General features: G+C 48.3%; 2 protein-coding genes across 2 annotated transcripts in view; both read right to left on the bottom strand.

Annotated features, from left to right (window-relative positions):
* The window catches only part of SLC8A2 (solute carrier family 8 member A2), a 61,273-nt gene extending 60,248 nt beyond the window's left edge, over positions 1-1,025 (bottom strand). Inside the window, exon 1 of the mRNA XM_087971209.1 lies at positions 841-1,025. The gene's annotated coding sequence lies outside the window, so the exon portion shown is untranslated. The remainder of the gene's footprint in view (positions 1-840) is intronic.
* A 4,457-nt stretch (positions 1,026-5,482) lies between these two features.
* Positions 5,483-25,071, bottom strand: KPTN (kaptin, actin binding protein). Its single transcript, XM_087971202.1, is given in 13 exon segments — positions 5,483-6,411; positions 7,756-7,965; positions 9,219-9,354; positions 9,446-9,518; positions 10,041-10,154; positions 10,358-10,467; positions 11,555-11,628; positions 12,448-12,523; positions 13,796-13,850; positions 16,392-16,476; positions 21,339-21,421; positions 24,630-24,822; positions 24,825-25,071. Coding segments are annotated over 13 exon segments (1,497 nt in total). The 5' UTR covers positions 24,972-25,071; the 3' UTR covers positions 5,483-6,270.
* Between the last annotated feature and the right edge of the window lie 37 nt (positions 25,072-25,108).

The raw sequence follows: 25,108 nt of genomic DNA, 5'->3' as shown, positions 1-25,108 counted from the left end.
ATGCTTGCTCGACGCATCACCCTTCCTCTCCCTCCCAAAAAAACCCCCATCGTTCGTGCCTTCGCCCCCTGCTCATTCCGTTGGCCCGGCGAACCACAACATATTTTGAGGCTGGTGAGAGGGACGGGTGGGGGATAAGGCTGGAGGTGTATTCGGGCCCCCCCCCTCGCCCCCGCCCCGCCCGTACCGCGGGAAAGGGGTGGAAAACGATCTTCTCAGCAGCTCGGAAGTTGTGTCTATAGCAACTGTCCTAACCCGATGCCTGGGAGACACCCAGGGAGACAGAGAAGGAGGTGAAAATAATAATAATAATAATAATAATAATAATAATAATAATAATAATAATAACAACAACAACAACAACAATAATAACAATAATAATAACAACAACAACACGATATAAGGGGAGAAGGTTGGCGCTGCTTGCTCCTTTGAGTTGGTTCTTTTCCATTGGGGGGAGGGAGGGAGGAGACCCCTGTTTCTTATCCTCCTCTTTGTAAAACCCAGCTGGGTCTCGGTCCTAACTGGTCAACAGTTCCTCGATGGTGTTAAAGACCTCCCTCCCTCCCTCCCTCCCTCTCTCTTTCTCTCCCTCCCTCCCTCCATTTGCTCCCACCCCCGTTGTAGCCGGGGTGGGATCCCCCTGCAGGAGGAGACGGAGGGAGCTCCGGGTGTGACCCAGCCCAGCCCAGGCTGGAGAGGTGGGGTCCGAGCGGAACCCCAACAGGGCTGCGGAGGGCTAGGCTGGGCAGCAGGCGAAAGGGCTGGGCTGGAGCTGAGCCAAGCCCAGCCCCGGGAAAGCAGGATCGAGCCCCGCAAACCGCGGCGACCGCCACTTACCTTCCAAACCCCTTCCCTCCTTCCCGATGGCTGAGCCGAGCCGGTCACTTCTTGGCCATGCGGGCGGGCTGCCGGGTGGGTGGCTCAGGTGGGGCGGCCGGCAAGGCGGGAGGGGGGAACCCCCCGAGATAGGAGCTCCGGGAGAGCGGCCGCTGGCAGAGAAGCGGCCCCAGCCAGCCAGCCAGCCAGCCGCCCGCCCGCCCGCCCGCGTGCCTCGCTCGCAGCCGAGAGAGCCCGCCTCTGGGGGAGGCAGCGAGGGCTGGAGGGAGGCGGGGAGGAGAGGAGGAGGAGGAGGAAGAGGGAGGAGGAAGAGGAAGGAGGAGGAGGAAGTGGGAGGGAGGAGGAAGAAGAGGAGGACGAAGAAGAGGGAGGAGGAGGAGGAAGGAGGAAGGAGAGGGAGGAGGGGAGGGGAGGAAGACGAATAGGGAGGAGGGAGGAGGAGGAGGGAAGAGGAGGAAGAGGAAGGAGGGAGGAGGAAGGATGAGGAAAGAGGAGGAAGAGGAAGGAAGGAGAAAGATGAAGGAGGAAGAGAGGAAGAGGGAGGAGGAGGAAGAGGGAGGGGAAGAGGAAGGAGGAGGAGGAAGTGGGAGGAGGAGGAAAGAGATGGAGGAGGGGAGGAGGAGGAAGAGGAATAGGGAGGAGGGAGGAGGAGGAGGAGGGAGGAAGAGGAAGGAGGGGAGGAGGAAGGATGAGGAGGAAGAGGAATAGGGGAGGAGGGAGGAGGAGGAGGGAAGAGGAGGAAGAGGAAGGAGGAGGAGAAAGATGAAGGAGGGAAGAGGAGGAAGAGGGGAGGAGGAAGAAGAGGAGAGGGCTGGTCAGCTGGGACTGGGACCCCCCGGGAGGGTCTGTGGAGGGAGCCAGCGCACCTCAATGCCAGGTATTGACAAAATAGAAGCGGGGAACACAAAGTCGCCCAGGAAAAGGTGGGGCAACTACAAGCCCCATCATCTCCAGTAGCCAGAGGCTGAATCTATCAGGGGTCCTCGGATAAGCAGTGCCTGGAATGCCTTGGCAGGAGAGGTGGGACATAAAGGGTTAATAACTCTGCCAGTTGCTTTCCTCACGGAAGAGCCATTTCAGCACCACGGAGAGGCGGACAGCTCCCCAATTCCGGAGGCTCGAATTTTATTTCTTGCTTTCAAATTGGCCGATTTTTATATTTCTACTTCAATCCTTCCCAAATTCATTCAGGAAAAAAAGCCGCCCCTGAAAGCTGAAAGGTTTCGCCTTTTGGCCTAACCGGATGCAGGACTCGAATCCAAATCCTAAGCCGGCAGTCCTGGTGCATTTCTTTCCAAGTAGAAATTATGTATTAGATTTTTATCCTGCCTTTTATTACTTTATAGGTGACTTGAGGCAGCGGACATTACTAATACAAGTCATCCTTGACTTAATTCAGCCCAAGTGTTCAGTTGTTAAGTGAGACATTTGTTAAGTGAGTTTTCCCCCATTTTACGGCCTTTTTTGGCAACTGTTGTGAAGCGAATCACTGCAGCTGCTAAGTTAGTAATGAGGCTGTTAACCAGAAAATCTGGTTTCTTCCCCATTGACTTTGCTTGTCAGGTCACAAAATGGGATCACACGAGCCCACAACCATCATAAATAAGAATCCAAGCTCCTGGACTTTTGATTACGTGACCACGGGGATGCTGCAACGGTCATAAGAGCGAAAAACAATCATCTGTTGCTTTTTTTCTGTGCCCTTCGATCACTAAACGAATTGTTGTAAATCAAGGACTGCCTGTACTCCTTCTTCCTCCTATTCTCCCCACGACAGCCCTGTGAGGTGGGTTGAGCTGAGGAAAAAGTGATCTCCCTGTTCTGACCAAGGCTTCCCGAGACTGTAATTAAGCGCACGCTTAGTTAAAACAACTCTTGTTTTATTTCAACATTGGGAATTATGTTCATTCCCAGCCCGTAATGAGTCCCAAACAGTCCCTCGAGATTAGCACCCACCTTTATCTCCTTTGAATTGTTGCCAACAACTAGAGTGCCAAATGAATTATAAAAAACCAACCGAAGTACAAAGTCCACACAGAGCTTCAAGGTTTAATCTGAACAGAGCGAACAACCTTGCTTCCTGCAAAGGTTTCTTCACCTTTGTCTGTCCTTTATACCTTAGGGGAGGGGCAATCACCTCCAAACCTTACTCTTGAGTTGCCCTTTCTGTTTCAGCTGCTCTTGACTTCTAGCACCTCTACGCACACACACACACTGGGAACAGGCTCCCCTTGTTCCTCTTCCTCGCTGCTGCCAGACTCCGGAGGGAGCACCCCACTCCCAGATGGTCCTGGCCCCATCTCTGCATCGGACGCAGGACCTTCGTCCAAGTCCTCCCCAAATTCCCAGACTGGTCCCTGTTCTTCCCCACTGTCCGATTCTGCTGCCGTCTGTACAGGCTGCCGGCAAATCACAACATTCCCTTTCCAAATCTCAAAAATGGGAACATTGGACATTTTCCTTCTTAGACAAGTTTCCAATCCCAGAGTTCCTAACTGTGGTCCATAAGGGCTGGAAATTATGGGGGTTGGTCCCACACATTTGGAGGCCCGCCACACGGAGAATGTTGGGCAAAGGGCTGGAGAAGGGAGAAACTGTAACTCTCTTGGAAATGAGACAAACTGCCTTCTCTTGGGAGGCAAAACACATCATTCCCCAACACAGGTCATTTTCAACTTATGCCTCTGATCGAGCCCAGAATGACCACTGTATGCCACGGGTGTCATGAAATGGATCCCATGACCACGCCCAATGTTAGGGCTTTGGCAGGGGTTACGCCAATGTGGGGTTTGTTAAACAAATGCATAATACCCGGAAACTGGGGAGTCCAAAATGGCTGGTCATGGGTCTGCAGGATGCTGCAAACTGCTGTCAATCAAGTTGGTTGCCAGGTGCCCCAAATGCGGTGTGTCTGTCAGGGGTGTGAGCAGAATTTGTGTGTAGAATTTCAAAATAGGGTCGTCTCTTTTTGGGGATGGGGGGCGGAAGGTTCATCGTAAGTTCGAATGGTCATTAAGTGTGTACGGATTTCCCTGCTTCTGATGAAACGTCTTAAACGGAAGGAGAATCCATCGCCTCTCAAGGCAGGCAATCCCATCCCTCAACACCTCCAATGCTTCTTTCTCCCCGTTTATTTTATCTAGTCCCGTCGACCTGCAGTATCTCCGTTCTTGGCTGTCCGTCTGCTTTCCAAAAAGCAACGGTTTAATTCTGCTCCATTTACTGCAGAGCAGCTGTTCAACCCCCTCACAGATCCCCTTAATCTCCTCGCCAGGATCAATCAAAGCCTGGGCTCCTTCGAGGGATCCTAAGAAAGATCTAGATTTCCGAGGCACCTCCTTTTCAGCAAAGGTTTGCAATCCCAAGTCCTCGCTTTCTGCAGCTTGAAGAAGCTGGTCGGAATACAGGTTTCGCCGAATCCGGTTCGAGCCCTCCACAAAATTGGATTCCTGGATGTCAACAGCCTGAGGCACACATGCACGAACACACACACACACACACCTCCGTCCCCAGGAGATACGCTGTTGTGTGACTTATGCAATGCAAGGAACTCTGGCTCCACCTCCTTCCCAGACGTGGGGTGATTTCCCTCGCCTGAAGCCGAGGCGCCTGAATGGCCCACGCTTCCCACAGGTGAAGACAAAATGCAGGTTGTGTGCCAAGGAGACCCTGGAGGGGGGGGGCTTCCTGGCCTGACAAGGGCAGGGCTCTGGTCACCCCACCCCACCCCCTTTGCAGCAGGCTAAGATACCACACACACACACACACAAAATCCTTCCTAATTACAATGCTGCAAACTTCATCTCTTTCTCCCAAGCCATCTGTTCTCATTTGCTAGCCAAATCTGGAACACAGACAGCTCTGTCGCCATGCAGAGGAATAGGAGGGGGGAGGAAAGGGAGGAGGGAGGAAGAGGAGGAAAAGGAAGAGAAGAGGAAAAGGACACCCAGACATATATACCTACACCCAAACACCCACCCACCCACACACACACACGTAAAGATAAAGATTCTTCTTGCACATGCGTACTAGTCGTTTCTGGCTCTAGGGGGCGGTACTCATCTCCGTGACAAAGCCGAAGAGCCAGCGCTGTCCGAAGACGTCTCCGTGGTCACGTGGCTGGCAGGACTAAACGCCAACGGCGCACGGAACGCTGTTCCCTTCCCATCAAAGGGGTCCCTGTTTTTCTACTTGCATTTTTTTTTTCTTTTACATGCTTTCAAACTGCTAGGTTGGCAGAAATTGCTGGGACAAGGAACGGGAGCTCGCTCCATTAGGCGGCGCTGGGGGTTCGAACCGCCAAACTGCTGACCTTTCTGATCGACAAGCTCAGCGTCTTAGCCCCTGAGCCACCGCGTCCCCATTCCATCGGCTTAGGAGGGGACAAATGAGGGACAGAAAGACCAGGAGTAAGGAAGGGGGATCGGAGAGGAGAGATTCTATGGGGCAAATCTCTTTAGGGTTTGGACAACAGCACAAAAAGGGGGGGACTTGGGCCATTCAAAGGCCTGGAGGTGCTTCCTTGCCTCTGGTTATCCCCCCTCGGATACTTTTCTTCCGTTCCGTTGTAAGGCGAAAAGGCCCTTACTCTCAAGAAGCTCTGGGGAACGGCCAGGTGGACAGAGAGGACGCCGAGTTCGAGTAACTTGGCAGCAGTTATCAGCCTCGCCGTTTCAGTTTATCTATCCTGACAGCGAGCAGACCCCACTACTTGTACACCTAGCCCTCCACTTACGACCACCCGTGAGCCCAAGTTTTACATCGCTCAGGAAGAAATTTGCTGAAGTGTCTTTCGTCCCGTTTTTCGTGCCATTTCGTTGTGAAAAGGGACTCACAAAAGCCGTGAAAAGTTAGCGACACGGCTGTTAAATGAATCTTGGCTTCCCCCCCCATTGACTTTGCCTGTCAACTGGTTGCAAAAGGGGATCAGGTGACGGTCATAAAGCTGAAGCGGTTGCCAAATGTTGATCACGTGACCCCCGGGGACCGTTGCAACAGGTCGTAAGTGTGAAAAATGGTCATAATGGTCACTTTTTCCCACCCCAGGGCTGCCGTTGTAACTTCAAACGAACTATTGTAAGTCAAAGGACTATCTGTACAAATATTTATTTCCTATTTATGATGGTCTTGGTCGTTCGGAGTAGCGCCCCCGCTTGGAGGCCCAGAGACAAACAAATTACTGGACTGTGCTGGGCACGGAGCACTTCCTGCGTTTGAGGCGGCTGCAGTTATGCCAGTGAAAGTGTCACGGGAACGGATCAGTCTTCTCACTACCCTTCACAGCCGCCTAAATTAAATTCCCACGCTCTTTCCGGGACCCTGCAGAAGGCTGGAAGAATCCTTTGGATGTGGCTCTGCTCCCGAGTCCGTTCCTCATTTCGTGGGGGATGAAAAGAGCACAGGAACGGGGGGAAAGGCACAGCCAGGACCTCAGGTTCTTGGTCCTCGGCCATCCGTATCCCCAACTTTGGAATCTTGCTCCTGCACGGAAGCATTCCGTTGGGACGCCCGGTTTGTCGCTTCCACCCGAAGCCGCTCTAGAAGGCACTGGACGACGTCCGTCAGGCTGTGCTGCATTGAGGGGCAAAAATCAGTTGGTTTGGTGGTTTGTATATTTATTTATTAGACAATTTATATTGCCTATTTCGCACATGGTGACTCAAGGCGGCTTACAGGGATATGAAAACATCGTACCAGTGTTTTCCCGAAAATACAACCTACCCTGAAAGTAAGTCCTAGCTTTTTTTTTACACATGCCCCCAATATAAGCCCTACCCCCAAAATAAGCCCTAATTAAGATCCCACCCACTCCAGAGTGGATGGGTAAAAATTAAGCTAGGGTAGGGATGGGGAGGTGGAGCTGCCCTACTACTTCCCTTTGGACAGTTGTAGCCAGGCCTTGCACACCCCGACACCTGCCTTGCCGGCCCATTTTTTTCTGCGACCAGCAAGACTTTCCTGAAGGCCTCTGGAGCTGATAAGCTCTGGATCGATCCAAAGCTCTGTTATTGGCTGCAGAGGCCTTCAGGAAAGCCTTGCCGGCCGCAGAAGTAGTAGTTCCTGAAGGCCTCTGACAGCGAAAAGGAGGCTGGCGGGGTGACGCATGCAAGTGAGGTTAGTCAGTGGATGACATCCCCCCAAAATAAGACCTGGTGCCTTTTTTGGTGGCCAAAAAAATATATAACACAGGGTCTTATTTTTTGGGAAACACAGGTATATAAAAAAGAAAAAGAAATAATAGCCCCCCACACCCTGGTGACAGCACCTCACACGAGCCATTTAATGAGCTCCATCCCGCTCTGGGTTCCCCAGGCCCGCTGGCAGAACCAGGTCTTCAGCACCTTCCAGAAGAGTGTTAAGAGTGGGGGTAATTCTAATCTCTAGGGGGAGGATGTTCCAGAGAGAGGGAGCCACCACGGAGAAGGTGGGTCTTTTGGGGTCCCACCAGGTGTATCTCCTTAGGGGATGGGACCTGCAACATTCCTTGCCTCCCTGCTCTAGTGGGTCGGGTAGATGTGATGGGCAAGAGACGGTCCCTCAGACAACCTGGTCCCAAGCCACGAAGGGCTTTGAAGGTGATAACCAGCACATCTTGAATTGCACCTGGAAGCAAATCGGCAACGAATGCAGCTCCCTCACGACAGGTGGATAGAGGTGCATGCACCAAAGTCTGCACAAAACCATGCGGACCGCTGCATTTTGCACCAACTGGAGCTTCAAAGGTAGTTAAAGGAAACGAAAAAAAAAACGGCTAGAGGTTTTGCAGGATAACCAATTTGCAAGTGTAAATTGTAAATCGAGTTGTAATTCAATTGCAAATTGAAAAGGAACATTCTGGCAAATGTTGCTTCTGCCTCTTGAGTGGGCTTTGCCGAAGGCGTCTTCTCTACCCCCTCCTTCTCCTGGCACACAAACCTGGAGTATGTGCAACCCCTTCAGACACACCACGGCCAGTTCGCAGAGTCCATCGCAGGTCAGGTCTACGTAGTCCATGGATAGCAGAGGGCTGGGGAAAGTGCGTTGCCAGACCAGGTGGAAATCCCCAGGAGGCTGCCGGGAACAATGGTGCCTCGCTGTGGTGGCGACACGCGTGTTTTCAGCCCGGTATTTGTAGCATAAAAGCTCCTAAAAGACCAAAAGGAGGTTGCATAATACTGCTAAGCAGGACAGGAAAAATAAAATCAAGGTATTATCTTTAGAACTCAGTATTCTTAAAAACCAAGCTTCTACCCCTCATGGTTGTGGAAGCGGAAAGTGGTGGGACTCATCTCCGGGGGGGTTGGAATGAGTCTGCCTATCGAGATGAGGTGGAACGGTTGCTTTCGTGGTGTGGAGACCATAACTTGGTCCTCAATACCAATAAGACCAAGGAGCTTATAGTGGACTATAGAAGGAGCAGATCAGACACCGAGCCCTTGCTTATCAGTGGAGACCGAAGGGAGCAAGTGGCCAGTTTTAAGTTTCTGGGTGTTACCCTAAAAGAGGACCTGACCTGGGGTGCCCACATTGTAGCCATGGTCAAAAGGGCCCAGCAGAGATTATACTACCTGAGACCTCTCAGAAAACAACAACTGAATGGAAAACTGCTGGTGACCTTCTACCGCTGCACCATAGAGAGTATCTTAACTTAATGCACCTGTGTAGGGTTTGCCAATTGCACAGGGGCAGATAGGATGGCACTCCAGAGGGTTAATGTCATTGCCCAGAGGATCCTGGGTTGCCCCCTCCCCTCTTTGGAAGAGCTTTATAGTTCCCGCTCCCTTAAGAAAGTTCAAAACATCCTCAAAGATCCATCTCATCCTGGGCACCACCTTTTTTTTTTTTTTTTTTGAACTATTACCATCTGGCAGACAGTACAGGACAATAATAAAAACAAGGACAAACAGGCTGAAAAACAGCTTCTATCCCAGGGCAGGAGCTCTTTTGAATTCTACTGTACAGTGCAGTGTTGGTGTGGTGTCGGGGGTTTTTCAATTCAATGTGTGGAGTGTGAAGGATGTGTGTTTTGTTTATTTTCATGGTCATGATGGGCACTGAAGATGGTGTTTGATTCCGTTGTACGAGGTGCAAGGACAATACACTAAACTAAACTCAAAGGTACATTTTCAGATGCTGGCATCTGATCCTCTCAACCGGGGGTGGGATTCAACCGGCATTACTACTGGTTTGGTAATTACGTTTTGCACGTGCACGCGTGCGCTATTACTGCTGCTGGTCAGCTCTTAAATCTTAATACCTCAACAAACTCCATTTATATTTTTACCCCCACCAAAAAAACCCTTCCAATGATCTAGGTAAATGCCTTTAATTGTAATTTTATTGAAAAAAAAAAGACAGCCACACCTTTGCCGTGAGGACAGGAATGGCCAACCTCTTACCTGCCCATAGGTGCCCAGCAGGATCTCCGGCTCGCTATCGAAGTCCACATCTGTCACCAGGGCACAGAGTACGCTGTCGTACTGGTGACTCAGGGGCAAGACCAACTGGTCCTCCAGACCACTGTGCAGCACATTCCTAGAAGGGAGAGGGGGAAAAAACGAGTTCTCAAGCAAGCAGAAGCCAGGTGGGCAGGGGATAGATTTCCCGTTCCACGTACTTTACTCACCTGTAGACCACCGAGAGCTCGAGCATGCTGGTTACGAGGACGCTGTAGCTTTGAGGGCCGGGATTGGTGGTGCCTGGGTGAGATGCGAAGGACCACAGAGCAGACAAGTTGGGTTGAGTGGCAACTTGAAGAGGGGTGGACTTCAATCCCAGAATTCTGGGAGTTGGAGTCCACCCCTCTTCAAGTTGGTTGAGAAAGATAAGAGTTAAGGGGTCCCCAAACCTGGCAAGTTTTGTTTTTGCAAGACTTGTGACGTTGAACTCCCAGAATTCCTCTTCTCACGTGAGCTGAGGAATTCTGGGAGTAAAAAGTGCACAAATCTTAAACTTGCCATGTTGGAAGACTCTTGCCCTAAATCCTACAGAAATCCCAATTCTGTTCAGAAGCTGCTAGATCAGAGGTCTCTAAACGTGGCCACTTTAAGACTGGTGGACTTTCAACTCCCAGCATAGCTGGCTGGAGAATTCTGGGAGTTGAAGTCCACAAGTCTCCAAGTGGCCAAGTTTGGAGACCTCTGATTTACATGGTTCTTCTGGGCCACCAAAGGGGAGAATCTCCTTCCCAATCCTCATTCCCCCTTCTCTTTGGGTCTCACCTTTCGTAGACGCAATCCCGGGTGGGTCGTCTGACCGGCTGATGCTTGGGAGAGCAAAGACCAGGACCTTGGAGATGGGACTGTCTTGTTGGATGCTCCAGCTCTGCAGCACCACTTGAGTCCAGAAGAAGAGAAGGGGCACCAATCAATCAATCAATCAATCAACCCAAGCGCCCTTCACTTACCAGGCTGCAGTCCAAACTTTGAGGAAGAGCCCGAGTTAAGCCATGTAAATCAGAGGTCTCCAAACTTGGCAACTTTGAGACTTGTGGACTTCAACTCCCAGAATTCTCCAGCCAGTGTAAGTGGGGCCTTACCTCGCTTGGCTGGTTCAACCTGAGCAACCCGGATGTATCCGCTCTGGCAGCCGAAAGCTGTGATCCGCTGCCCCGAATGGGGAATGTTGTAGACATCGAGCCAGAGGATGCTGAAAAGAAGGGAGGGATCGTGAGAAAAAGGTTTGGGGGAGGGAGGGAAGGGAGGAGGAGAGAGAGGAAGAAAGGGAGGGAGGGAGGGAGGAGAGAAGGGAGGGAAGAAAGGAAGGAGAGAAAGAGAGGGAGGGAGGGAAAGCAGAAGGGAGGGAGGGAGGCAGGAGGGAGGGAAGGAAAGGGGAGGGGAGGGAAGGAAGTGAGAGAGGGAGGAAGAGAAAGAGGAAGGAAGGAAGGAAGAAGGGAGGGAAGAAAGGAAGGAGAGAAGAGAGAGGGAGGGAAAGCAGAAGGGAGGGAGGGAGGGAGGGAGGAGGGAGGGAGGCAGGCAGGAGGGAGGGAAGGAAAGGGGAGGGAAGGGGAGGGAAGGAAGTGAGAGAGGGAGGAAGAGAGAGAGGAAGGAAGAAAGGAAGGAAGAAAGGAAAGGAGGGAGGGAGGGAGGAGAGAAGGGAGGGAAGAAAGGAAGGAGAGAAAGAGAGGGAGGGAGGGAAAGCAGAAGGGAGGGAGGGAGGCAGGAGGGAGGGAAGGAAAGGGGAGGGGAGGGAAGGAAGTGAGAGAGGGAGGAAGAGAGAGAGGAAGGAAGGAAGGAAGAAGGGAGGGAAGAAAGGAAGGAGAGAAGAGAGAGAGGGAGGGGGAAAGACAGGAGGGAGGAAGGAAGGAGGGAAGGAAAGGGAGGGAGAAAGGCAGGAGGGAGAGAAGGAGTGAGGGAAGGAAGGAAAGGGGAGGGGAGGGAGGGAGGGAGGGAAGGGAAGGAAGGAAAATGGGAAGGAGAAGGAGGGAAGGAAGGAAGGAAACAAGGAAGGAAAAAGAGAAAAGGAAGGAAGGGTTAGGATTAAGGCTCCATTATAGTCATAAGCTGAAGTTTACCTGTGTTAAGTCCCTACCACACCCAATACACTAACCTCTGGTTTAATTAGCAAACCACAATTCTTGGTTTCACACAAGACGTCAAACTAAACCCGATCAGCCACATTATGGGTTAAGCAGATCATTGAGCCAAGTCAGGACCTGGTTGCCTCTTTTCATTCTGCCCCACCCCCACCCCCCACCCCCGACCTCAAGCCTTGATAACAAACCAGGTTTGCCTACTTGCTGGGTAGTTCCTTAAGCTCTGGAAAGAGATTCTCGACCGGCTGCTCCTCAAATTGATGGAGCTCTTCATTCTGCAAAATCAATAAAAGAAGGTAGAGGTAGGTCCTCGTCTTACGACCCCCATTGAGCCCCCCCAAATTCTGCCTACAGGCCTTGGGATTTCCAGGGGGGGGGGCTCCTATCCAATTGCTCCCGTAGAACAGAGGGAGAAAGAGATTCCCTATTTTCTGCTTATCCTGGGGTTCCCCCCCCCCCTCGCCAGTTCATCTCTCTTAGAAACACAGGTGGTCCTTGACTTACAACACAAATGAGGCCCAAGATTTCCCTCGCACAGGAGAACGGAGCTGGAAAGCAGGTTAGTGGGGTGTGGGGAGGGAGTGGGGATTTTGCAGCCTCCTTCCCCTGCCACGCCCACCAAGCCATACCACGCCCGTCAAGCCACGCCCACAGAACTGGTCGTAAAAAAGAATTTGAATCCCACCATTGGTCGAGGACTACCTGAAGTTGCAGGGTGACCTGTCTATTCCGAAGACTGCATCGGAAATGTCTCATCGTGATGACTCAAAAGCTTTGCCAGTTCTTCTCTCCTAGCTCAGCTCACACCAGAAAAGGTGTAAAAACTGTTGGGTTTTCTTTTCTTTTCTTAATTTTAAGACAGGAACGGCTTAACCTCACTACACAGTGATTGGACCTGGGGGGTGGGGGTGGGGGAAATACTTGAGATATGATGGAACCAAAGAAAGAAAAAAGGAGAAGGCGGCCTTTGCAAGTAGAACGCTGGGATTTAAAAAACAAACCAACCATGAAGGACCTCAAGGAGAACTGCAGAGGCACCATAGAGGAGAGGGGCTAGAATGCCCAGAAAAGCCAAGTCTAACTGGAGGTCTCACCTCTTTGTAAAGATGAATTGCGGGATCGTTTCCGCTCAGAAGGAAGACGGTCTCTGGACGATCAGCAACCTGGACTCTACGCCCACCAAAAGTAGCATCGAAATATGTCAGTTTTTGAAATCCCACCACCGTACTCTCCACAAGGACAAGACATGTGTTCCAATGCAAAATCTGTGTCTGGTTTAATCTACAACTGGGTATTGCCAAAGGTGAAGTTAGGGGAATGTATTCGAGGCTGGCTGTACGTCAAGTCACCAAGAAAGAGGCCAGTTTAAGAGAACTTGTCCTCTTGCCAGTTCCACTTAAAATGGACACTGGACAAAGAGAGGAAGGGGAAAAAAATTAATTATCCTGTGTTTCTGACCGGGATCCTTGTTCCTTCTCGAGTGCAGAAGTATCTCAGAGGAGACGTGGTTAAGGTAGTGACTCATGATGAGGGACAAAGGACTGGCTCACTGAAGAGGAAGCAAGGCTGAGCTTAACCATAGTAACAACTTTGGAGCTGCAGTGCACCTCCAACTACTTTAATTTAGAAAATTCTTGGGAGGTCTACTCATTGGCTGGCTGGAAAACTCAAGCATCCTGAGTGCAGGTGACAGCCATTAGCTCAGAAAGGGAAGCAGACAAATATAGAAAGTGTATGTTTTCCCCGAATTATATTAGTCATGAGAGACTTACGTCATCTCCAGATTCAAGGCCATGAACGTCATTTGCTGGAGAGCAAATTTTCTTTCTTTCTTTCTTTCTTTCTTTCTTTCTTTCTTTCTTTCTTTCTTTCTTTCTTTCTTTCTTTCTTTCTTTCTTTCTTTTTCTTTCTTCTTTCTTTCTTTCTTTCTTTCTCTTTCTTTCTTTCTTTTTTTCTTTCTTTCTTTCCTTCCCCTTCCTCCTCCCTCCCTCCTTGTCCTGCTTCTCCTTCTTTCCTTCCTTCCTCCCTCCCTCACTCCTCACTTCCATTCCTATTTCCTACTTCCCTTCCTCCCTCATCTTGCATTCTCCTGTCTTCTTTCCACCCTTGTCTTGCCTTCTCCTTCCTTCCTTCCTCCCACCCATCCACCCTCCCATTCCTATTTCCTTCCTTCCTCGTCTTGCATTCTTCTTTCTTCTCCTGTCTTCTTCTCCCTTGTCCTGCCTTTTTCTTCCTTCCGTTCCCATTTTCTCCCTCCCTCCTTTCCTCTCCTGCCTTCTCTGTCCTTCTTTCCTCGCCTCTCCTTCCTTCCTTGTCCTTTCTAAAAGACAAGTAAACACCAATGTGTGGAGTTTCTGCGTGGCTATGACTGAGTTAACGTCAGCAGGGGAAGGTGGCGAACGGCGGAGGCAAAAGGTTGGCTCGATTGGTGGAGGTACGTACTCTGCATGGTACAGCTGGAAAGGCGTGAACTGTAATTCCAGGTTCAAGCAGCTTTCTGTGAAGAACCAAAAAGAGAAAAAAGTAACATGAGAACCAATGAGAAACAGGCACGGTTCCCAAACTTATAACCATTTGTTTAGTGGCTGTTGTGGTTATCCAGCAGCAGGTGCAGATGGCTGAGGAGAGTGAGGACTCTGATGAAGGGCCAGGACCATCAGGGAGCGGACTGCTGCCTTCAGAGATTGTGGGGGCTGGCAGCAATGACGAGGAGGTTCCCGAGGAGCCTGTGCCAAGCGCACGTGCACAAAGGATTGCTCGGAGGAAAGAACAATTACAGCAGCACAGGCGACTCGAGAGTAAGGCTGCCAGATAATGGCCCCTCCCTCAAGAGGATAAAAGCCAGGTTTGAAAAAGTGTTCTTTGCAGAAAGCAAAGAAGCTCTTAAGCTCAACTGGTGGACATCTTAGTTTGTGTTTGGAGAATCTTGCAAATTAGTTCTTATCTCTGGGTTGTTGGCAGCCTTGACAAACAACTTGGCAAGGCTCTTTCTTGTTGGAGATAATTGTTGGAAAGCAGCCTTTTGTCTGTAAAGGAAAAGCATTCGTGATTAAACCTTGAAAGGTGGGGGCCGCTGCCTTTGTCTGTGTTGGCTCTCTGGGAACCCGGTTGGGTCAGAACAGTGACCAAAGTCACAACAGCACTAAAAAAGTGACTCACAACCAGTCCTCACACCTACGACCGTCACAGCGTCCTGCCAGTCATGTGATCAAAATTCAACCGGACTGTATTTTCAATGGGTTGACGTGTCCCAGGGTTGTGTGATTATCCCTTTAGGTCCTTCCCAACCGGCTTCTAGCAAGCAAAGTCAATGAGGGAAGCCAAATGTCAACTTGTAAAACATTCCTATGCCTGTTTTCAAGTTGCATTAAACAAGGGGGGTGGGTGGGGGAATGTGAAGGAGCAATAAACGGCAGTTCAAAACCAGAAGTACATTCCACGCTTATCTTACAAAGATTGTAGCTAGGCTACCAGATCGTCTGCCCTCGAAAATCCTTCTTTGGAGAATGTGATTGATGACACCCAGCCCTGTGAACGTGCTTCATTGGAGAATCTGATTTATGATACAACCAGGGAGGTGGGGAAACAGGGTCATAGGCGACTGTAAATTATGTATGCCAGAGTTGCCTTCATTTAGGTTAATGCCGGCATATTGCTCCTAATAAATCTTTTGACGTTTTTTGAAGCTTGGCCCGAGGCTCATGATTTAATTAGGGCAATCGCCGGAACCCTGACACCAGATTCACTGAATGACCACCTGATTCACTTAACAACTGCGATGATTCGCTTAAGCATGGTTAAAAAGGTAATAAAATCAGGCATGTTTTGTTTCACAACTGCCTTCTTTAGCAATGGAAATTCTTGTCCAAGTTCTGGTTCGTAAGTTGAGGATTACCTATAGGAGGAATCTCCAACCTTGGCAAATTTAGTCTTGGCGGACGTCAACTCCCAGAATTCCCCGGCCAGCTTTGCTTTGAATTCCGGACATTGAAGTCCACCAGGTTTACAGTTGCCAAGGTTGGAGACCCGATCTGTTTAAGGTTTACATTTGGGGATTATGAGCGTGTTCAAGAGAAATAATATCCTCAAACTGAAGGGAAATGATCATTATCAAGGAGTTGGTATTATTACCCTAGCTAGATACAATTTCCGAGATATTCTTTGAAAAATATACCAAGCCAAGTGTCTGCAAAAGAAGTCTCTTGATTGCAAGGTAAAAAGGCACTGCATGCTGGTTCTTGTAGTCATCATGGTTTCTATCACTTGGAGCAACTACTCTGTTTCCTGGAAAATATGACCTACCCTGAAAGTAAGTCCTAGCTTGATTTTTTTTACATGTGCACTCAATATAAGCCTTACCCCCCAAAATAAGCCCTAATTAAGAACCTGCCCACTCCAGAGTGGATGAGTAAAAGTTAAGCTAGGTTAGGGATCCGGGTGGGAGTGGAGCTGCCCTACTACTTACCTTTGGACAGTTGTAGCCAGACCTCGCACACCCCGACACCTGCCTTGCCAGCCCATTTCTTCTGCAGCCGACAAGGCTGGCAAGGCTTTCCTGAAGGCCTCTGTAGCTGATAAGAAAGCTCTGGATCGATCCAGAGCTCTGTTATCGTAAAGCCTTGCCGGACGCAGAAGAAGAAGTTCCTGAAGGCCTCTGACAGCGAAAAGGAGGCCGGGGGTGGCAATGCACGCAAGTTAGGTTAATCGGTGGATGACATCCCCCGAAAATAAGACCTGGTGCCTTTTTTGGTGGCCAAAACCAATATAAGACAGGGTCTTATAACTAAGTGTTTCTTTTCTCTTGTTAAAACAGCAGCCATGGGGAATCAATTGTTTAAAAGAGTCATGTTTTTTAATAAACAAGAAAACATTTGTCCCAGGGACAACTGCACGAATGAAGGACCTTCGCTATTTTTCTTATATCCATTCTCTCGAAAGGGAGGCTTTTCAGAAAACCTCGAAGAGGCCAGGGAAGGAAAAACAGGAAGAAGAAAAAAAAGACGGCATCGGAGAGCAGAGCTGTGCGGAGAAAACTTACGTGCAATCGAATCCAGATTGTATTCCGAGCCGGGTTCATAGTCGCAATAAATATTAAGGAAGGGGCTGGCTTTGTCTCCAGAATCCTGAAAAAGGAAAATAAGACCATGAAAAAAACAAACACGTGGCTTATATTCCACATTGTAAAATGACAGTTAGCCCTCGACTTACGACCACAATTGAACCCAAGTTTTCGGTCGCTAAGCGAGACCGTTCTTAAGTGAGCTTGGCCCCATTTTACGTCCTTTCCTGCCACGGTTGCTATGCGAATCCCCGCCGTTGTTCAGTTAGTCGCACGGTTAAGTGAATCAGGCTTCCCCATTGCCTTGGCTTGTCAGATGGTCGCAAAAGGGGATCCCGGGATGACCGTCATAAATAGGAGCCAAGTGTCTGAATTTTGATCACGTGACTACGGTTGTGTGAAAAATGGCTATAAGCCCCTTTTCTCGGTGCCGTGGTTAACTTTGAACGGTCACCAAATCAAATCGTTGTAAGTCGACGTCTACCTGTAGTATCCAACAGCCTGTCACTAAGCGAATAAAGATAAGTGATGGGAGAATACAGGTTCTAGGGAAAAGATAAGAAATACGTTAGGGCAGAGTTAGCCTGCAATGCTGCATTCTAACCACAGGGAAGGAAGGAAGGAAGGAAGGAAGGAAGGAAGGAAGGAAGGAAGGAAGGGAAGGGAAGGAAGGAAGGAAGGAAGGAAGGAAGGAAGGAAGGAAGGAAGGAAGGAAGGAAGGAAAGGAAGGAAGGGAAGGGAAGGAAGGAAGGAAGGAAAGGAAGGAAAAGAAAAGAAAAGAAGGAAAGGAAAGGAAAGGAAAGGAAAGGAAAGGAAAGGAAAGGAAAGGAAAGGAAAGGAAGGAAGGAAGGGAAGGAAGGAAGGAAAGAAAGGAAGGAAGGAAAGGAAAGGAAAGGAAAGGAAAGGAAAGGAAAGGAAGGAAGGAAGGAAAGGAAGGAAAGGAAGGAAGGAAGGAAGGAAGGAAGGAAGGAAGGAAGGAAGGAAGGAAGGAAGGAAGGAAGGAAGGAAGGAAGGAAGGAAGGAGAGGAGGGAGGGAGGGAAGGAAGGAAGGGAAGGGGAAGGGAAGGAAGGAAGGAAGGAAGGGAAGGGAGGGAGGGAAGGAAGGAAGGAAGGAAGGAAGGAAGGAAGGAAGGAAGGAAGGAAGGAAGGAAGGAAGCCAAAAAAAGAGGGGGAAAGAACCAAGAGAAAATTCATACACAATTATCATATTAATGGATTTTTCGTTTAACACCAGTGTTGCACGTTAATAAAACCTATAAAATATCTGTCAGGGTTCGACAGATGCCCTAATTAAACCACGAGCCTCGGGCCAAGTTTCCAAAGAAATCCAGTTATTTATCAGCAGCAACCTGACAATATTCTTGGTCTGCTGCCAATCATTCTGTCCCACCCGGTTGCTAAGCAACAGCAAGAAGGGATAGAATAGCCAGCAATAGTCAACTGGGAATATCAGGGACAGGAGATACTCGCCCCCCCCCCAAAAAAGGAGAATCCAGTGCATGAGGCCTAGAAAGGCAGAGATCTCAGTGCCTAGAGGGTCTTCTAGATTTTATCTTATTACAGCAGCCCTGTACGGGGATGGGTCCCCTTTGATTTGAGGGGTGGGCTGCAGTGCCGCAGTGGTTAGAGCGCAGTCCTGCAGGCTACTTCCGCCTGCCTGCCGGCTGCCTGCAATTTGACAGTTCGAATCTCACCAGGCTCAAGGTTGACTCAGCCTTCCGTCCTTCCTTCCGAGGTCGGTCAAATGAGGAGCCAGATGTGTTGGGGGCAAAATGCTGACTCTGTAAACCGCTTAGAGAAGGCTGTATACTGTGAAGCGGCACGTAAGTCTAAGTGCTACTGCTATCTTCCTTCCTTCCTTCCTTCCTTCCTTCCTTCCTCCCTCCCTCCCTCCCTACCTCCCTCCCTCCTTCCTTCCTTCCTTCCTTCCGTGTGGTTAGAATGCAGCATTGCAGGCTAACTCTGCCCACTGCCAGTTCGATCCTGACTGGCTCAAGATTGACCCTTCCTTCCTTCCTTCCTTCCTTCCTTCCTTCCTTCCTTCCTTCCTTCCTTCCTTCCTTCCTTCCTTCCTTCCTTCCTTCCTTCCTCCCTTCCTTCTGTCCTTGCTCCCACTCTCTTTCTTCTTTCTCTCTTCCTTTCCCTTCCTTCCTTCCTTCCTTCCTTCCTTCCTTCCTTCCTTCCTTGTGGTTAGAATGCAGCATTGCAGGCTAACTCTGCCCACTGCCAGTTCGATCCTGACTGGCTCAAGATTGACTCAGCCTTCCATCCTTCCGAAGTTGGTCAAATGAGGAGCCAGGTGTGTTGGGGGCAAGAGGCTGACTCTGTAAACTGCTTAGAGAGGGCTGGAAAGCACCGTGAAGAGTTATACAAGTCTAAGTGCTACTGCTATTTAATGCAAATGAAAAATCCAGACAAATCAATGGACGGAAGGAACGCCCTGAAGTCATCTCTGGTGATTCCACAGCCTCCATTAATTCTGTTTCATTAGCAGTCAACCTACACTTGCCAAAAAATAAAGGACTGTTTTGTTCTCACATCGATGCTGACGGATTCAAGCTGTATTCACAGAAGTCAAACCAAGCACTGGGGGCCTTCCATGGTTCCAAGTTTGCACAGATGCCCTCTGCTGTTTTAAATGGTACTTTCTGTGATGCTAAGCATAAAGACTTGTGCATTTCAACTCCCAGAAGTCCACAAGTCTTAAAGTTGCCAAGTTTGGGGACTCCTGGCTTAGAAGCAGGTGTTGTGGTTCGTTGGCAGCCTGTGCAGATGGCAGCAGAATTGGACAGCGGGGAAGAATGGGGACCAGTCCGGGAGTCTGGAGAGGACTCGGATGAGGGTCCTGCGTCCGATGCAGAGATAGGGCCAGGACCATCTGGGAGTGGGGTGCTGACTCCGGAGCCTCCAGAGTCTGGCAGCAGCGAGGCAGAGAAACAAGGGGAGCCTGTTTCCAGTGCACATGTGCACAGAGCTGCTACAAGGCAAGAGCAGCTGAGATAAAAGGGGTGACTTGGGAGTGAGGCTTGGAGGTGATTGCCCCTCCCCTAAGGGAGGGGCAAAGGCGAAGAAACCTTTGCAGGAAGCAAAGTCGTTCGCTCTGTTTGGATTAAAGTTACCTTGAAGCTCTGTGTGGACTTTGTACTTCAGTTTTTTATAATTCATTTGGCACTTTAGTTGTTGGCAGCAATTCAAAGGAGAGAAAGGTGGGTGCTTATCTCGAGGGACAGTTTGGGACTCATTACGGCTGGGAATGAACATAATTCCCAGTGTTGAAATAAAACAAGTGTTGTTTTAACTAAGTGTGTGCTTAATTACGGTCGTGGGAAGCCTTAGTCAGAACAGTAGGATAGTCTGTGTCGTTAGGCATAGGTTTCAAAAGTATACAACACAGGCGGTCCTTGACTTACAGCCATTTGACAAGGGACTCTTCAAAGTTACAACGGCACAGAAAAAAGCCATACATGACCATTTTTCCACACTTACAAACGTTTCAGCGCCCTCATGGTCACATGATCAAAATCCAGATGTTTGGCAACCGGCTTGTATGACAGTTGCAGTGCTCCAGGTTCATTGATCGCACTTTGTGACCTTCTGACAAGCACAGTCAATGTCACTTAACTGCCATGTTACTAAATTAGTAACTGCAGTGATTCACTGTGGCAAGAAAGGTCGTAAAATGCGGCCAAACTCACTTAACAACTGTCTTGCTTAGCAACAAAAATCTGGGCCTCAACTACGTTGTATGTCAAGGGCTACCTGTGTTTATAATTCTTGGGGAGAGGAAAATAAAGATGAACTGGAGGTAAAAAAAACCTGGGATAAGCAGAAAATATGGATTTTCTTTCTCTCCCTGTTCTATAACTGTTTGGTTTGGTTCTGCAACCCAACAGGACACAGACTTCAGAGGATAATTAGGACTGCAGAAAAAACAATTACTACCAACCTACCTTCCATTGAGGACCTGTATCCTGCACGAGTCTGTGAAAATATCTACAGACCCCTCATATCCTGGACATAAACTGTTTCAACTCCTTCCTTCAAAATGACGCTATAAAGCACTGCACACCAGAACAACTAGACACAAGGACAGTTTTTCCCCAAATGCCATCACTCTGCTTAACAAATAATTCCCTCAACACTGTCCAACTATTTACAAAGTCTGCATTCTTATTACTATTAATCTTCTTATCACTCCTTATCACCCCTCTCCTCCCATTTGTGACTGTATGACTGTAACTTTGTCGCTATATTGACTGTTTCCTAGTAGGATTTGATTGCTTATTGTACCCTATGACTATCATTCAATGTTGTACCTTAAGGTACTTGACGAATGTATCTTTTCTTTTATGTACACTGAGAGCATTTGCACCAAGACAAATTCCTTGTGTGTCCAACCACACTTGGCCAATAAAGAATTCTATTCTATTCTATTCTATTCTATTCTATTCTATTCTATTCTATTCTAATTCTAATTCTAATTCTAATTCTAATTCTAATTCTATTCTATTGAACAGAGCTAAACAGCAATTGAATAGGAGATCCCCTGGAAATCTCAAGGCTATATAGGCCGACTGAGAAGTTGCAAAACCTCTTAGAAGGGATTAAATTATTTCCATACTGCTGTCAATAAAATGACACAGTTATACCCTGAAACCATCGGAATTAAATCTAAATTCAAAGGAAATATGGTTGCATAGAATTTTTTTTTGCTGAACTTCAAATTTTCAAGGACCTACAAGTTACAGCTGCTCAGTAGCACAACTTTGTGATAAAACTGGGTTCCAACAACAGCAAAACAAACGTTTGATTTGCAGCCCACAACATTACTGCAAAAATGCTGCATGCCTTAAAAGAACATAGCAAATGTATGCACATCACTGTAACATGTTGCAGGAAAAACAATGAATGAAATGACCTGCATACCTTAATGAAGGTAATTCCCACAACAAGGCCTCTTTTGGGAGATGGTTTGTTGAAAGTGTCAATAGAAACAATCTCAGCATCAACTGGAAAAATAAAAGAGCTACTTATATTGTGCAGTGCTACCAAAGATCACAGAAAGAACATCATTTTCTCTTGCAGGCAGTTACATTTTACAAATCCATCATTTATGACTTGGAATCTCCTTCATATACAGGTAGCCCTCAGCTTAAGACCACAATCAAGCTCAAAATTTCTGTCACTAAGTGAGACATTTGTTAAGTGAGTTTTGCCCCATTTTATGACTTTTCTTGTTAAGTGAATTGCTGCAGTTGTTAAGTTAGTAACACGGTCATTGAGCGAATCTGGCTTCCCCATTGACTTTGCTTGCTTGCAATTTGGCAGTTCAAATCTCATCAGTTCAGATCTCAAGGTTGACTCAGCCTTCCCTCCTTCCGAGGTCAGTAAATTGAGGACCCAAATTGTTGGGGGCAAGAGGCCGACTCTGTAAACCGCTTAGAGGGCTGTACAGCAGTATAAAACGTTATATATGTCTATGGACTATTACTCCTTCCTTCCTTCCTTCCTTCCTTCCTTCCTTCCTTCCTTCCTTCTTTCCTTCCTTGTGGTTAGAATGCAGTATTGCAGACTGACTCTGCTCATTGTCAGCAGTTCAATCCTGACCGGCTCAAGGTTGACTCAGCTTTCCCTCCTTCCAAGGTCAGTAAATTGAGGACCCAAATTGTTGGGGGCAAGAAGCCAACTCTGTAAACCGCTTAGAGAGGGCTGGAAAGCAGTGTAAAACGTTATATATGTCTATGGGCTATTACTCCTTCCTTCCTTCCTTCCTTCCTTCCTTCCTTCCATGGTGCACAGTGGTTAGAATGCAGTATTGCAGGCTGACTGCTCATTGCCAGCAGTTCGATTCTGACCGGCTCAAGGTTGACTCAGCCTTCTGTCCTTCATAAAATGCTGACTCTATAAACCGCTTAGAAAGGGCCATAAAACACTGTAAAGCGGTATATAGTCTAAGTGCTACTGCTATTTTCCTTCCTTCCTCACTTTCTTTTAGAATGCAATATTGCGGGTTTCGGTTTGTCGGCCGCGAGCGGTAGGGATTCGCGAAGCTGCGCGATCCCCGCCGCGCTAGCCGTTTTGGGGCTCCGACCGGACGGGTGCGGAGCAAGGCTGCCCTGCAGGGTAGCTGAAGGTAAGGGGATCCGGAGGAAGGGTTTGGGGTGTTGCAGACCCCTCCCTGGCCGGCAGAACCCCCTTTACCAGGACGGTGCAGCGGCGGTCCGCAATGGCCGCCACAAAGAAGTTGACAGCCGGGCAAGTATGCGCAGGAGGAAGAAGAGAAAGTTATTGAAAGTGAAAGTTCTTCTTGGTCGACCCAGGGCTTTGAGATTTATCTAATTTAATTCCTGGAAAAGATGGTTTTTTGATGATTTCTTCCACAAGAGAAAAAAAGCGGCTATTTTGAGTGCTGAAAGGAAAGTTTACTCTCCCTCCCGACGGAATTAAGCCGGAAGGGAGAGGATAAAAAAATATATAAATTTGGATCTTGTTGGAGGAGATGCCTTGAAGACTTGAGGACAGAAATATAATCTTAATAAGGCTTTAAAATATAGATTTGGACTCTTTTTTTTTTATTTGTTTGATACCACCCTGGAAGAGGAAGGGGGAATTTTGGCTTGCTTGGAGTTATTGAGGATTGTGGATTTTGGGATTGTTTTGCCTTTCTCTCGAATATTTGGTTGGTGTAAGAAGAAAGAGGAATAAAGAAAAGAAAAGATTTATTTATAATGGCTTTCCTTTTGAAGACCTGAGGGATGAATATGAGCAAACAAAAGCAGCCTGCAAAGATGGCATGGAAAAAGCTTTTCTATTTCTAGAAATGGCGCTGGTCAATTACCAACAGACAATGGAACAGATGGAAACGGAAGAAGAACAACAAGGAAGAGACGAAGACGCCATCTTCATTGAATCCCAAAACTTATCTAAGGAAGAAGGAAGGAAGAGAGCAAGGAAAATGAAGGACTTAAGATCTAAAAAAACATTTGAGAAAGAGAAAAATATGATGCAAAGTAAATATAATGATAACAAACAAGAGAAAAAGGGAACGCTACAGAGAAGGGATCCCAGCAAGGCAGAGGTTAGAAGAAGAAGGGGGTAGGAAGATTTGGTGGGGGAAGAAAGAAAGGGGAAAGGCGGAGAAAAGCCTCAAAGTTTTAAAATTGGATGGGAGAAGAGGGATTTTTTTAGAGACAAAGGATGAAATATAAATTTCTGTAAGAAAGATTCTGCTAAGGTACAGAAGATGGTATTGTAACATTTATATTTGAAATAGTAAATTAGAATGGTTTAAGATTTAATAAGAAATTAAAATGTTGAAGTTTTTAATAATGATTGATTTTTAAAATGTAATAAAATATCGAAGGAAAGGAGGATACAATGTATTTAAACATTTTTGGTGGATAGAATGTACCAAGCAGAACCAAATTGGGTATTTGTTATGTTGAATGTTAATTTTACTAACTTAGGGGGAGGATAGAAAGGCATCATACTCTGATTAGTGATTTCAGGAGAAATTCTTTTTATTATAAGAAGAGATAGAGGGATAATGAATGGGCAAAAGATACAAATTTAATGATTTAATTAAGATGGATTAAATAAGATAGAATTGTGAAGAGTGATATGCGCTATTATTTTAGCCCATGCAAAGAGAGGTAACTGGGGCCAAGGTACTTTACTAAAAGATTTTTTTATGTTTGTTTGTGTTTGTTTGTGTTTTATGTGAATACTGGGGAAATTATTGTAGAAAGACAGGGAAAGATTTAATATGTAATGATTTGTTTGTTGTTGAAACTTTTAATAAAACTTGTTTAAAAAAAAAAAAAAGAATGCAATATTGCAGGCTAACTCTGCCGACTGCCAGTTTTGATCCTGACCGGCTCAAGGATGGACTCAGCCTTCCGTCCTTCCGAGGTCGATCAAATGAGGAGCCAGATTGTTGGGGGCAAAATGCTGACTCTGTAAACCGTTTAGAGAGGGCTGTAAAAGCACGGTGAAGCGGCATATAAGTCTAAGGGCTATTGCTATTCGGCGACCAAAACTGGATGCAGCATTCCGGGTGTGGTCTTACCAAAAGTATTATAAAGTGGTATTTAACACTTCACGTGACCTTGATCCTATCCCTCAGTTGATGCAGCAGGGAAGGCTAGGCAGGAGCCCCCAGCCCCTCTCCCCTGGAACCCCCACCCCAGACATGGGCACACACCCCCCCGCCCTTACCTGGGATGTAGGTGAACTGCACCTCCCTGGCCACCGGCCGCAGGTTCCGCTTCATGTCTTGGTAGCGGAAATAAATGACTTTCCCTTTGAGGGTGGCCACCAGGAGCCCCCCCGGACCTTCCCCGGGGCCCCCGCCTGGCCGCCCCCCAAGCCCCGCTGAAAGGTCTGGTCCCCATTGGGATAAGAGCTCTCCCCGGCTTCCTCCGACCCCGCTGGCCCCTCTTGTCCTCGCCCGCCGCCCCGAGCTGCCCCGGGCAAGGCCGCTAGCCCGTAGACGTTGCTTTGGGAGGAGAAGCGGGTGAAGCTGTCCTCCAGGAAGGCAGAGCTACGGGGAGGCTCCATCCCGACTCAGGCACCGCCGGGGGCAGCCCCGTCCTCCATGTCTTCTCCCCCCCGCCCAGGACGCGACGGCCACGGGGGGGAGGGAGGCTTTCGACGCTACAGTCGCGCTGCGGGTGACGTCACCGGGAGGGCGCGGC

Source organism: Notechis scutatus, chromosome 8, assembly GCF_049901735.1.
Source record: "Notechis scutatus isolate UNSWTSFEM ecotype Mainland chromosome 8, rNotScu1.2, whole genome shotgun sequence".
In the NCBI taxonomy this organism is placed as follows: Eukaryota; Metazoa; Chordata; class Lepidosauria; order Squamata; family Elapidae; genus Notechis; species Notechis scutatus.
This window is presented reverse-complemented; position numbering and strand designations above follow the sequence as displayed.